This window comes from Mytilus trossulus, chromosome 4, assembly GCF_036588685.1.
Source record: "Mytilus trossulus isolate FHL-02 chromosome 4, PNRI_Mtr1.1.1.hap1, whole genome shotgun sequence".
NCBI classification, from domain to species: domain Eukaryota; kingdom Metazoa; phylum Mollusca; class Bivalvia; order Mytilida; family Mytilidae; genus Mytilus; species Mytilus trossulus.
Genome location: NC_086376.1, coordinates 32406573 through 32421759, shown reverse-complemented (window position 1 = coordinate 32421759; position 15187 = coordinate 32406573). Strand labels below are relative to the sequence as shown.

Sequence of the window (15187 nt, the reverse complement as noted above, 5' to 3'; positions counted from 1 at the left end):
GGCCACGAGCATCACTGAAGAGACATGTATTGTCGAAATGCGCATCTGGTGCAACAAAATTGGTACCGTTGATTTTATTACTACCACTGGGTCGATGCCTCTGCTGGTGAACTATTAGTCCCCGAGGGTATCACCAGCCCAGTAGCCAGTACTTCGGTACTGGCATGAAAATACGGATTTTTTGTGTTATTTAAATTTGCTGTTACAAAATATTAGAAATTATTATAAATTAAGGAATGTATCTCCCTCATGCAAAGCTCTGATTCCTTTCACGAATTTGGCTATACTTTTTTGACCTTTTGGATTATAGCTCTTCATCTTTTATATATGCTTTGGATTTCAAATATTTTGGCCACGAGCATCACTGAAGAGACATGTATTGTCGAAATGCGCATCTGGTGCAACAAAATTGGTACCGTTGATTTTATTACTACCACTGGGTCGATGCCTCTGCTGGTGAACTATTAGTCCCCGAGGGTATCACCAGCCCAGTAGCCAGTACTTCGGTACTGGCATGAAAATACGGATTTTTTGTGTTATTTAATTTGCTGTTACAAAATATTAGAAATTATTATAAATTAAGGAATGTATCTCCCTCATGCAAAGCTCTGATTCCTTTCACGAATTTTGCTATACTTTTTGGACCTTTTGGATTATAGCTCTTCATCTTTTATATATGCTTTGGATTTCAAATATTTTGGCCACGAGCATCACTGAAGAGACATGTATTGTCGAAATGCGCATCTGGTGCAACAAATTGGTACCGTTGATTTTATTACTACCACTTGGTCGATGCCTCTGCTGGTGGACTATTAGTCCCCGAGGGTATCACCAGCCCAGTAGCCAGTACTTCGGTACTGGCATGAAAATACGGATTTTTTGTGTTATTTAAATTTGCTGTTACAAAATATTAGAAATTATTATAAATTAAGGAATGTATCTCCCTCATGCAAAGCTCTGATTCCTTTCACGAATTTGGCTATACTTTTTGGACCTTTTGGATTATAGCTCTTCATCTTTTATATATGCTTTGGATTTCAAATATTTTGGCCACGAGCATCACTGAAGAGACATGTATTGTCGAAATGCGCATCTGGTGCAACAAAATTGGTACCGTTGATTTTATTACTACCACTTGGTCGATGCCTCTGCTGGTCGACTATTAGTCCCCGAGGGTATCACCAGCCCAGTAGCCAGTACTTCGGTACTGGCATGAAAATACGGATTTTTTGTGTTATTTAAATTTGCTGTTACAAAATATTAGAAATTATTATAAATTAAGGAATGTATCTCCTTCTTGCAAAGCTCTGATTCCTTTCACGAATTTGGCTATACTTTTTGGACCTTTTGGATTATAGCTCTTCATCTTTTATATATGCTTTGGATTTCAAATATTTTGGCCACGAGCATCACTGAAGAGACATGTATTGTCGAAATGCGCATCTGGTGCAACAAAATTGGTACCGTTGATTTTATTACCCACTAAAACATCAGTGTGATCTAGGCTTATTATCTAATTCCCGAGGGTATCACTAGCCCAGTTTTCAACATTTCGGTGTTGACATGAATATCAATAGTGTGGTCATTTTTTAATAATTTCCTGTTTACAAAACTTTGAAATTTTCGAAAAACTAAGGATTTTCTTATACCAGGCATAAATTACCATAGCCGTATTTGGCCTAACTTTTCGAAATTTCGGATCATCAATGCTCTTCAACTTTGTACTTGTTTAGTTTTATGAATATTTTGATTTGAGAATCACTGATGAGTCGTATGTAGACGAAACACGCGTCTAGCGTACTAAATAAACTCATCAATTATAATCCTGGTACCTTTGATAACTATTCTATTCAATCTACATTTGCAAAAAAATATATTTCAATTCTTCTTATAATACTATTGTTTGTTCCTAGGAGATAAAGAATATGCAAAACCAGATGACAGAAGAGGTATGATAACTCGAACTATAATAACTGGTATATAATGTATTTCCTGTTTTAAATAATAAACCTCTGTAATAACTTTTTTTTACTTATTCACTATTACAATCCTTTAACTTAATTTAAGGTAATGTTATGTTCAACGACTATCTACATGTGTTTTGAAAACAACATCTACTAATTAGAGTTTTTTTTTATTTTTGCTGGTTGTAAATTTAGAATTATCAACACATATTAGTATGGATATTGTACTCTATAAGAGTAAATGATTTGTCACATTTGTAGTGGCGACAAATGGTTTATGATTCTCAATATCTTGTTTATTGTAGACTTTGTGTATTTTTTTCGACTTTTCTTCTTTGACGTGACGTCCTGTAGTTTAAAAATAATGAGTTAATTTTTTGTATTGGTAAATGTACTCGTAGTTTGTATTTTTTCTTCATCAAGGTTGTTGCTGTGAAGCAGAAGATTCATGAATTAGATAAGACCCAAAAAGAAATATTAAACCGAATGGCATCTTATGGGTAAATGTAATCAATTTGTTTTTCTTTCACCGTAATTATATAAACAAAATACATACTGCCAATAAGACAACTATCAACCAAAGTCCCAAATGACGTGTATCTTTCGTCACAATTGACCAAAACCCGTACCGTTTCGTGATATATAAAAGGCTTTGACACTTAACTGAAACATAATCGAGAAACCAACTGCCTGACATAAAACAAACCAATAAAAAATACACTAAAGACAGCAGCGAACGACGAAAACTGAAATCGTGTTTCTTCACGTAGGTACAAAAGATACATAAAGACAATGGCGAGGTAAATATATTTATGAACGATCATTCATTCATTTTGCATTGTACAAGGGTGTAACACCAAAAGAAGAAAGCTGGAAAAATATAAAATAAAAATGCGAAAGTTACGAGTTTATAATATAGGATCGGAATTCTTTTGATATTCCCTCTTGTACATAATGTCTTAAAATTGTGTTCAGTATTTTTCAAATTAAACCGTATATGCAATGCTTTAAATCCTTTTTTTCAGAGAATGCTAAAAAATAATGAAAATCTTATCTGACATATACACATAATCTTACTTGAAAGACGATCATACAATATCTTCTCTTGTAATGAATAAATAACTGTTTATTTTTTTTTTAACTTAAATATATTGATAATATTTCCGAAGTCACATTTGTTGTTCAATTGAATTTAGTTAATATTTCAGCAGGAGTGGTTATTCAATACTGACTGCTGCCTCCAAAGAAATTTCACGTAAGCTTATTTGAAACGTTTTTTTTGTGTAAACAAATAATTTCCGAAAATCTTATGCATTTTCTATATGTACTGTTTTAGACTTTTGTTAAATTAGACGGACGAAAATCTATCCACCGGATTTAAGATTATCATCTTTATCGGTATTTTGGTTTATTTGTCATGACATTAATGTCTGATTTCAGAGTTAGAAGAACACGTAAGCCGAGTGAACAGTAAATCGAATGAATATGCTAACAATTTGAACACTGTAACAAATCAAATTTCTGATTTATTGTTAAAAACAAGTAAATTAAATGTACTTGTTGATAAGCTACAGAAGACGGCAAACTTTGGCGAGAGATATAGAAAAGATTGTTATAACAATCTCCCAAATTATGATGAATTAAGTGAATGTTCATTAAATGAAATAAAAACCAACGAATCAATAGTTGAAATACCATGCAGGCAAAATGGTGAAGCATTAAATGAAAATGATACCAAATATCTATCTGACGACGAATGTTATAGCGCTGACGTTAATATCTATAATCCTCCGAGCTATGTGAAAGTCCAGAATGTAGAACCGCTGACGCATAACGCAGTTCAATGTTTCGATTCAAATATTAATCCTTGCAAACCTTACGGTAAAATCAGAGAAACAAAATTCTTTGAACAACTAGGAACCTGTAGGGATAAGGTTAATACTCAAAATTCTTCCACTAAAAATACTAGTAGCGACGAAATTATTCTAGATGGAAATAAAATTGAGGAAGACAACCCATTTACTACATTAAAGAAGGAAAAGGTTAACGATAGTTTGTCTGAGATTGACAACTGTAACACATCTAATAGGAAAATAAAGATTCGTAGAAACGAGTCCGGCTATAAAAGTAGAACTATAGAAATACAAAACGACAATCGCATTAGCTTTCATAACATTTGCAAAAGTTCTGGAGGGCACACAAATGAAAACGTTAGCAGGACAGGCATTCAAAGAGAAGATTCGAATGTTTTAAATATAAAACCGACTGAACACGTCACAGAAGATACAAGAACAATGATGAAGTCAGTGACATCGTAAGTATCTACAAAGAACCTATTGTTTAATATCTTTATGTTTTGTTCACTTTCTTAAATTACTTTCTGTTATATTTTTCCAAACAAGAACTTATGAATAATGCGCATATCGATACCGTAGCAAAAGCTTTCATAATGTGTCGAAAATGTTGATGTAATACTTTTCTACTTGGAAGTTCATAGAAATATGACTCATCAAGTTTCTATATATTTTTTTGAAATAAATCTGTATAACTGAAACACCGTATAAAAAGTTCATTATTAAACAAATGGGGAAAATAAGATAGGTAAGTTTTTTAATACTAATTCTATATGAATGGTATATGCTATGTAAGATATTAATAATATCATTTCCATTCACAAAGCAGCAAAGACAACAACAATCAAAACCAAGGAGTAAACAAAGATCCACAAAACCAAAGGACATTTACATCAGCAGTTATAAATAATAAATAAGAAACATCACGAACTCTACATAAAACCGGGAGTGAAATCAGGTGCAACGGAAGGGGGAGCATTTCCTGCACCATATACGGCACCCGTCGTGTTATTTTTTTCTTCAGTTCGGTAATGATGGAATGTTATCATGACCGAGGAAGAATATCAGATATGATTTCTGACACACTTTTGTCATAATGGCCAATCAGCTCATCATGGCGACCGAAAAATTTCTTGAGTGTTGACCTTAATTTGATCTATTCATAGCCCTGTCTTTGCAACTTTTAGGAAATCAAAATTCCTGGTTTAACAAAAATCAACATACTTTGAGCTAACTCTAGAGTAACGTATCAATTGAGACACATATACTTCATATGCTGGTGCCGCTGGGGTGTTGCTACAGAGAAATGGAAAGTTGATTAAGGAAAATGGAATTAATCATCGCGTTTGTCATAAATTTTGGTATTTTATCTACAATCAGTAGTCATTTCGAGAAAATGTCTAAATATGAAGCAGACTTATCTTTGTCGGTAGTATCTTTAATTTCATGTTCACTTAGATATATGAAATGTAAAAAAAATCAAAATCCAGTAAAAATCTGCCTTTTTTACTATGAATTATAAGCTATGTTAAAATTATTGTTTTTCATAAACGGTACACCTACAAAATACTTATTAAATTGTGCAAATCAAAAAGTCTACAAAATGCAGAATAAAGCAAGGAGACATTCATCAGAGACGAGCAACATACTTTTCCTTAAAAAATATTAACACAAGGATACAATTATGTACTTTCATTACCAGCAACTATGCTTATATTGATCTTAAATATGAAAGTACTTATTATATATTTTAATAAGGATAATCGTCTTTTAAAAATATGGTCAAGAAAATACAACTATATATGTAATATTTAGATACGGTTCGTCCAGACGTTCATCAAGACGAGGACAAGATGAAGAGCTACATGTATATGATGAACGTATGTAGGATAAAAAATATATATAAATAGTTGTGTGATATAGTTGCAATAAGTCAACAATTCGTAAAAGAGCAAAGGATGCCAATGCAAACAATCATCAACACCACCCTTCATAAAAAGTATTTATACTTGTTTGGCTGAGATGTGATAAAGAAATGTGTATATTTTTGTGCGTATGTAAACTTGCGGTAAAAGTTGAATATGTGATATTGTTACGATAATACTGACTTTTTAGTTCAAAAGGCAAAATTTACAGTAGAAATTATTGGAACATATTGTCGAATGATTGTAAAAACTTTATATGTTTCTTAATCAAATAATTTGCTTATAATATACATTTGAAGGACATTTCGATTCTGGTCAACCCAAAACTGTTAGAGAATGGTATCAGTATACCAAGCAAATGAAAGCATATGGTAAGTGCGAGACAACAAATATATTTACTAGAAAAATAGGATAGTGGGTTTCTTCTTGAAACTGTCGATATTTTTACAGCATAATGGCATATCGATGTTCAAATCTACATTTCGAAAGAATAAACTGCAGAATATTCTCTAAAACATATATTTATCATGATTTGTTATCAAACGAGTGTAAGCAAATATAAACAATATATTTTGACGTTGATAGTCATGAGTGGTTTCACTTTTATTAGAAAAGCTCGGTTCTTAACATATTGGAATTTGAAGGCATAAAATTAATTCGTCGATGTTCAAAAATCATAAATCAAATATAGAAATACCAATCAATGAAAAGTCACAACTCAGAAAATCGTACTTAAAAAGAGTGAGACTAGACTGAATGTCAATGACATTTTGTAGCTTCTGCTAGAATGAGATCAGGAGCAGTCAAACTTTCTAGATCCCACAATGTTATTTTGGTATTGGATATATCTGACCGTATGACAAGTTATTTCCAGAAGTTAAAATCAGCTGCTCTACAGTATGTGTATGGTGAGTAAAATACAAAACAGCTGATATTTTACCAAATTAAAGATTACACATGATAAAATCATAAAAGAGATATCACATATTAAAAGTTGAAATACTTATTGTAAAATAATGGATGATACGAGGGATACTTATTCTGTATATGCTATCAAATGTGTACATCTTTCCTCTTTCCTTTCACACTTGATAATAAATTCGCTAAAACTGTTTACCATGACCTTACAGTCAGCTACAGTTTTAGCCGGAAGGTTGGTACTTATTCTACCACGTTTATATTAAACAACGTATTAAACAACTTACAATCGCATTTGCTTTTCAATCGAATCTTTGTTTGTTTGTTCCCTGTAGTCACATTTAAAAGAAATATTTTCAGACTTTTATTTTTCGATTTAAACAATTATTTTCAACAGGAATTAAACAAAATTCGGAATGTAGCGATTTAGACAATGGTATTGGTTTAGCAGTATTTGGCAGAGAAACACGACTTATACAAGAGGCAACTAGTGATTATGGATTAGTTATAGACTTGATAGGTAATATTAGTTATATTGGTTCTGTCATATTTTTATTCTGTTAGTATAATAAACCAAAGTAAAAATAGCCACATAGGTCTGTTTTATGAGTATAAGGAAAAAAGCGCTTTATCCAAAAAGAAATAAAGATGTCTGTGGCACAACATAAAACGCATCAAATAAACGTTGCTGATAATTTAATTTTGTTCACTAGACGCGCGTTTTGTCTACAAAAATCTTATTCGTGACGCTCAATTAAAAAAACTTTAAAATAATGAGTACAGAACTGACAAGTATTAAGGAAAATATATTTCAAAAAGGCTTGGTCAAATACAGCCTATTTGAATTATTCTAGTAATGAATTAAGTACCCAACGCTTGATACACGCAAAAATAAAATCTTAAACACACAAAGGCACCCAATATTACGTCAAAAAGACCTGAAAGGAAGACATTACTTCTATTCTATGTTGCGAATTGTTTTTTTTAGAGTATTGGTCTTCTGTTTATATTCATGTAGTTATACAATTACCATACAGATATTATAGAATTGTTGCTTAGAAGTTTTTAAAATAGGTCATTGTAAAATGTGTCTGAGAACGATATTTTCTATCAATTATAATCGTATTATAGGACGGCTAAGACCGGAAGGAGATGCCCCTGTTTTAGCAGGACTTTTGATGGGATATGCTGGTGTAACTTCATGTAAGTAAAATTAACTGATCTAATCCGGTTACAACACAAAATGTTCTTAAAAGTCAAGAATTAGTTTCTAATATTATCAATTATAAAACCCTTATATCTGTTTTATTATTTTATTGAGTATAAAAGGGGAATAAATTCGGTTCTATGATTTAATCACAGAAGTGAATCGACTTAGATATTTGATTTGATTAGCCTTTATGTTTTTGTACAGGTTTTTTAGGATGCTTTGAAGATATTTCGTTACAGGCACACATGATAGTTTTCACTAACGGATCGTCAGAACAATGCAAACTTGCAACAGAAAATGGAGAAAATTTTATCTTTTCTTTGAGGAGATCTCGAGTTAGTATGATTACACGATTTATATTATATAATGATAAGTCATATTTTAAGACACAAATAAACCCCATCAAAGCAAGGTAATTTTGATTTATTAATTACATCATCAATATAGGCAACAGTAGAATACCGCTGTTCAAAAATCATAAAGAGACTTCCGACTTACTTGCCTTTTTCATAAAAAAAAATAATACCCGCTTCAAATAATTAAAGTATTATAACTCCGTACCAGATGGTTCTTTAATTTTTTGTATTGTTCGTGTACTATGTAGTGATTTTCGGGTATTTTATTACAACATTTGTAACATTCATTTTGTTTATTGAGATTAAAAAAAAAAAAAAAAGACAATGTGTTATACAATGGAAAGATTAGAAAAATATGTACCAAGTATTAACAACTCAATGTTAAGGTTTACCAAAATAATACCGATGATTGATTATAACATGTTGTTGCCTCGAGCAATATTGTACTTTCTGGAGATTTTAGCTTTTAGAAGAACATACAAAAAGAAATTGCATTAAACGAGAAGTAAATTTATGCCTGTGAAAATTAAGAAGTAAAATTACCGAACTACAAGGAAATTTCAAGCTGAAAAGTCCTTTATTAAATGGCAAAATTGATATCAGCATCAATTTACTTGTTTAGCAAAACTATGAAGTGGTATTTACCATATCTATTATTTAATGTTATTAAAAACTACCAAGATCTTTTAAAATGTGTTGCTGTTGCATTGGTGAATTGAAAAAAAACATTATTGAAATTGTCCTGGTTTATTTTTCGGCGATGTTAAAAGTTCTTGAATATTTGTTTACTTTAAGGTACCATCTGACATGTACGGTGTTATTGACAAGATAGCTGCTACAACTACAAAGATATTTTATGTTCCTATTGGCGGAAATCAATGCAACGTAGTAAGTATTAATCGTTTTTTAACATAATAAATGGTTATTTTCTAAACTTTTTCAAATTTTAAAATGAATTGTTTTTGATTCAATCAGTACTCCCCATTGATACACTAATGTTGACAGTTACATGTGCATTTCCTTGATTGTAATGCAAGTATAGACAAAACTTGGAATTGTAAGTCAATTTTCTCTTGTTTCTTAACATTCTGTCGGACGCAATCACAAGTTGACATCACCGAATGAACATTTATAGGATATGCACAGCAAAAAGGATACCACATGTGAAACAGGACATGCTGTCCCGTCATCCCAGATTACAGAGGAGGTCGTGTTGCTCAATTGATACTACATGTATTTTATGTAGCGTGTTTCGGACATTCTTTTCCTTTCGTCGTTATTATCTTTTTGCCATGGCATAGTCAGTTTTTTATGAGTTTTTGAATTCCCTTTTGTATATTCCGCCTTTATTATTACTCTTATTTGCATGAACGTTAGATGGAACCAACCGGTTGACAAAAATATTGTATGATTTTTTTAATTTATCATAATCTCAAAAAATAAATAAAAAAATGATAAGTGTTATTTCAGCTTATGTTTTGATTTTTTTATACTCTTGCTCATCAATGGGTCCGAATTTGGAAAGTTTGGCTGTTGATTTTGTGGTTACATATTAAAACATTGAATGTTCATAATGTTTTACAGGGTGTGTTAAATTTAGTTGGATTTTGGTTAATCATAAAATTTCTGTCACTATCAAATAATATTTTAAGCTTTTGGATATGTTTGACTTATTGTAAGTTTTACTGTTTTGATTTCTTTTATGCAAATTGAATTATATATCATTAAGATACGCATCTACGTTAAGTTGGGCAACATAATGAACATGCTACATACTAGGGTGTATTTCTTTAAATTAAATTTGTGCCATGTTTAAGTATTATCATTTTAAATCAGAAACACGATTTAATGTAATATAAAAATTGTATGTTTTTAGAAAACACAAACATGTTTCTGTTTCCTTAAACATTTTGCTTTTTTTCTGTTTTCTGCTTTCTATTCTATAAAACGAACTGTTATCAACGATCATATAGTTGTTGTAGCAGCTCTTTTCTGTCTCATGCTGCAAAGTCATGCTCTTCAATTGTGATTCGTGAAACTCAATTAAGAACCAACCATTTCTTACTGCATGATATTTATTGTCACCGTCAATGAACAGCTGAGAAAATACACTTAGGTGTAGAAGCTATGTTGAATTAGTTGTTTCAAATTGCACTTTCAATGAGTTTTGCCAGTATTTTGAACACCCCAGATAGAGAGGAACTTTTGATGCTTTACTTTGCTTTATGGATGGATATCCTTGAATGGACATAAACTAACATTCAGGTCTGGTATGCCAAACAATTTCTCGAGAGAAAATTTTATTCATAAACCTATGGTTATAGGGTTACCAAAAAATAAAACCATGGTATTACAGACATATTTGATGTTCCGAATATATGTGTTTACAAAGTCTGAAACTGTTTGACGATCATCCAGTTGTATAAAATTGATATGACATCAACTGAGTGTTCTTTCAGACTTTGTCACAAGCTGTTAGAAACACGAATGGAAAAGTTATACCCGACAATGAAATGTACCGCTTGATCAGGATGACTAAAGTTATGGTATGAATAGTTTTATATCAAGGTCTTTATAGAGAAATTGTTTATAGATGTTTAAATATTATTAAACATATATCAAAGGATATTTCTCTACAAGAAATTACAATTTATGAATTATAAAAAATGTCCATGTAGAAGAAAGTAATAGTAGCATTAAAATAAAAATCATAATATTATAATACCGAAATTCTTTTCGTTTTAAAATATGTGATAGTGTGTACACAATGCGTAATGAAGAGAACCTCCAGTTAATTGTCGTTGTAGTCCTAAGTTTTGTGTTAATTTGACGTAACATTAAGTTTCGAAATTCCATTATAAACTAACAATCGAAATAGTTTTGTTATCTTTCTTCCAAACTTGAATGATTTGGAAGCCACTTGACAATCAGTTCATTTATATTCAATTTGTATAAGGTGACTACTTTTATGTATATTCATATTCATCTTTATAAACATGAATATGTGCACGCACTTTTAAATAAATGTAGGGAAGTAAAAAAAAAGAAGTTCCACAAATAAACAAATATTATCATCTAACTGTTTGATCTTATTACTTTGACGCTTTATTGTTGATACTGGACATTAATGATACATTTTAATTTCTTTATACTGCTTATTCCATTGAATTATAGGTAACAAAAGTTTACAAGTATCCAAATCTTATGAATAACATCACGAGTTGGTTGACCGTTATAGAATAACCGTTTCACAAATGATATCAGATATGTTCCTTATTGTTACTACAATCCCCGTCCCTTTTATGAATGTGACCTACCGAGTTAGACTATTTACCGGATTTATTAACACATAAGCAACACGACGGGTGCCACATGTGGAGCATGATCTTCTTACCCTTCCGGAGCACCTGAGATCACCACTAGTTTTCTGTGGGGTTCTTTAGTTTTCTATGTTGTGTCATGTGTACTATTGTTTGTCTGTTTGTTTTTTTCCATTTTTAGCCATGGCGTTGTCAGTTTATTTTAGATTTATGAGTTTGACTGTCCCTTTGGTATCTTTCGTCCCTCTCTTATTTTAAAATTTGACTGATGTATTTTTTATCACAGAAATTATTAAGGAATAGTGAAAAAGCCATTTTAATATGATGCGTTACATTGTTTCTGAAGAACTGCATGATTTAATCTAATTATAGACCACTTTTATGTTGTCAAAACACACTTCATTTATATGAGCCGTTTAACGTAGACAATGCGTCTTTAGGTAACGCAAACATTCTTTGGTATTTTTTGTGTTTAAAGAAACCTGACCACTTTTGAAGTTTTATTTTGTATTTTTTCATTCCGAAACCAATATGTTTTTCCAATAACTTTAGACTTCCTATCAATTTTTTAAAAAAATATGTTTATATAATAAGTAAACACAAACTGCGGCAATTTTATATATTCCATTAGAAATCTACGTATGCCGTCTTCGAACTTGTTATGCAAAATAGATTTACATTACAGCTTCTGGCTATACAGGTAGCATCTGAAATACGATATACAGAGAATCAAAGTAGAGATATTATAAAGAGGAAAATATTAAATCACACTAGCTCAGATGATCATGTAAGTTATTAAAGAGTATGTACGTCACCGATTTATATTTTCCAGTTAATAAAAGTACCTTAAATGATAATCCATCCAGAAATTTCTTAACTTTAAATAATAATAGTGTTGCATGTTTTGAAAAAGATGGGGATGTTAATGAAAATCAACTAAGAATTTATTTGCGAAAATTTATTAAGAAATAGCCCAATGATTTCTATTTAAATATAACAAATACTCGACTTTAATCATTAGATAATTTTATTTTTCCTAAATCAAATACAGAATTATACAAATCAAGTTTTTCTTTTAGTGGCCCAAAAGTGTGGAATTCATTGTCCAGTGAAATTAAAAAATCAAAAAGTATATCTGCATTCAAAAACTCTTACAAGTCATTTTATTTTTAAAAGTGTTAAATGTATAAGTTAAGCCACAATGTATACCAAAGGTGTTTTTGGTGTTGTTGTTATATTGCTTTATGTACGTCTTGTGTTTCCATTTGAGTTATAGTAGATTAATTATATCTTATTCATTTTGTTAACATTGCATGTAGTGAGCCTTAATGAAAATTGGTTTAATCCAAATGAGTTACACTCTTTAAATAAAGATTTTATTATTATTATTATTATTATTATTATTATTATTATTATTATTATTATTTATTATTATTATTATTATTATTATTATTATTATTATTATTATTTTTTTTATTTTTTATTATTATTATTATTATTATAATACAACAAGAGTATTCAAAGAGAAAACAAATATTATAAATCATGTACTGACAGAAGTTGCAAAAACAATTATAAAAAAAACATGAACTTATTAGTGTTTTTTTGTAGGATGACTGTCTAGATATGGTAAAAGACTTCACCAATCCTTTAAAATTTGATAATAGGCGGGGTCTTTATTTAGAGTTAAGTTGTCAAACACTCACTTTAGGAGATAGAGTAAGACGAGGACCGGATTGGACTTACGATGATCAAGATTTAGGTCTCCCAGGAACAGCTGTTGGACAAGATCGAGACGGTACACATAATTAAATAGAGATATGATAACACAAACCGATAATATATAAAGATATATTTTCCATCAATTTCAAAAAGGTTGAAACTGACTGTTTACTTAACTTGGTTGACGTCCGTTGTCTGCCGTCTATTAAGAGATTATTAGTTTCCAAGAAAAAATTCCAATAAATAAAATGAAAATTTTGGGCGAGATAAAAGCGATTCAGAAGTCTAATAGAGACATGAAATTGCTTAAATAGATGATTTAAACAGAACGTGCTACCCGTATGAAAATATTGAAAATAATGAAATAATTTCCTAGCAAAAATTAAATTTCATTTTCTCAAAGAGGGCCAACAGATACAAGAAAGACAGTCAAACACACAAATCAACATTGGTTGCAACCTAATCGGGCAATGCTGACCTTCGATGGATTTGCAATTTTTTTTTTAAATGAAAGTGGATTTCGATGCTTCAGACATTTCTTAACTTGGGATCTCAATCTGTTTGATATTAGCCTACTTGGTAAAGGTTATTCCCAAAGACATAGTTTCAGCTAATAACTGTCATATCGAAATACCACATCAGAATCAATTGAAGAATTATCAAAATAATTTCAACTATTCAAACTGACAGGCCAAATGTTTTTTTAATGTTTGATAAATATTTAAAGGCTAATATTTTTTTCAATATAGGTTGGATTATAGTAGAATGGGACCATGGATCTATCTATCCATATCCGCATGATGAACAGATGGATAGACTTCAATTAAGAAAATCCCATGAACCTAGAATTTTGAGACGGGTCTAGATCACTCATCTGCTGATATGGCACCTGCTGATTTAGCACCATTAACCTGCCAATTTTACCCCTATGTAGAACAACTAAAGTTGCTTCCCTTTGTACACTAACGGGTTGTAAATTAAAAATTAATGCCATGTTACTTTATTAATTAAGTTTAATAACAGCTAGCATTAGTTATGTAAGATTGCAGGAAAGTATGATTTAAATGGTTTGTAAAATTTGAATTTACTTTTAAGAGTTTTGTCTTTTTTATAGTACATAAAATATTGATTTGGGAAACAATAAATTGTATTAATCTTGCAACGATAAAAAAAACTAAGTGAAATGAAAGTATTTAAACTAAAAGGAGGAAATGGGTTATGTTTTTCTTAAAATTGTATTGTTTGGACACCACTAAAAGCAGTTTGCCACACACTTAATATAATGTTATCAATGATTTTATAACGAATGCAAAACGATGATTTGAGTAATTTACAAGATGTAAAAAGGGGGAGGATAGTCATTCTAAAATTTGACTTCGTTCACAGTGAACATGATTATCATGATAAATGTAGGGTATCCTTACACTTTCAATGTAATCATGGTGTTAAAGTATTTTATAATTTGTATCAATACATACAACCATTATGCATTTTGTTCCCATATATTTTTTGTAGAGGAACCTTGATATCACTAGTGTTAATTTGCTTTATCTTTTTTTCTTGTGTTCCAAGATTTGCTTTTTTAATTAGTAATTTAATACTCATTTTTGCAATTATTCAACATAAACTGACTCTCAGTTTCGCTGTGGTGTTGTCCCAATATGGGTGGAGACAGGACGCTACGAGAGTCTTCCAATAGATCAAAGAAATTGTTTTGTTTGTGACGATATAAATGTCATTATGAAACGGAGGAGCATGTATTGACTGTATGTTCGTTGTACGACGATCTTAGAGACGAACTATATATATATATAAGATTTTAATCTTTGAAAACGAGAATTTTAGTCTATTGCCGAATTCCTTGAAACTTTCATTTATTTTAGCGAGTGAAAATAAAAATGTGTCAAAACCTGCAAACT

At 30.7% G+C, this 15187-nt stretch overlaps 1 protein-coding gene across 1 annotated transcript; it reads left to right on the top strand.

Annotated features, from left to right (window-relative positions):
- The first annotated feature begins 12207 nt into the window (after positions 1–12207).
- On the top strand, positions 12208–14133 carry LOC134716556 (uncharacterized). Its single transcript, XM_063579566.1, has 3 exons — positions 12208–12333; positions 13158–13344; positions 14018–14133. The coding sequence occupies exons 1-3, from the start codon at positions 12208–12210 to the stop codon at positions 14131–14133; spliced, it is 429 nt and encodes a 142-aa protein (XP_063435636.1).
- Positions 14134–15187: the final 1054 nt, after the last annotated feature.

What these genes read in the sequence shown, in the direction of transcription:
- LOC134716556 (XM_063579566.1), top strand. Translation starts at nt 12,208, where the DNA reads ATGCAAAATAGATTTACATTACAGCTTCTGGCTATACAGGTAGCATCT. An exon ending in ACACTAGCTCAGATGATCAT is followed by an intron (nt 12,334 to 13,157) that starts GTAAGTTATTAA and finishes GTTTTTTTGTAG; the next exon opens with GATGACTGTCTAGATATGGT. An exon ending in TGTTGGACAAGATCGAGACG is followed by an intron (nt 13,345 to 14,017) that starts GTACACATAATT and finishes TTTTCAATATAG; the next exon opens with GTTGGATTATAGTAGAATGG.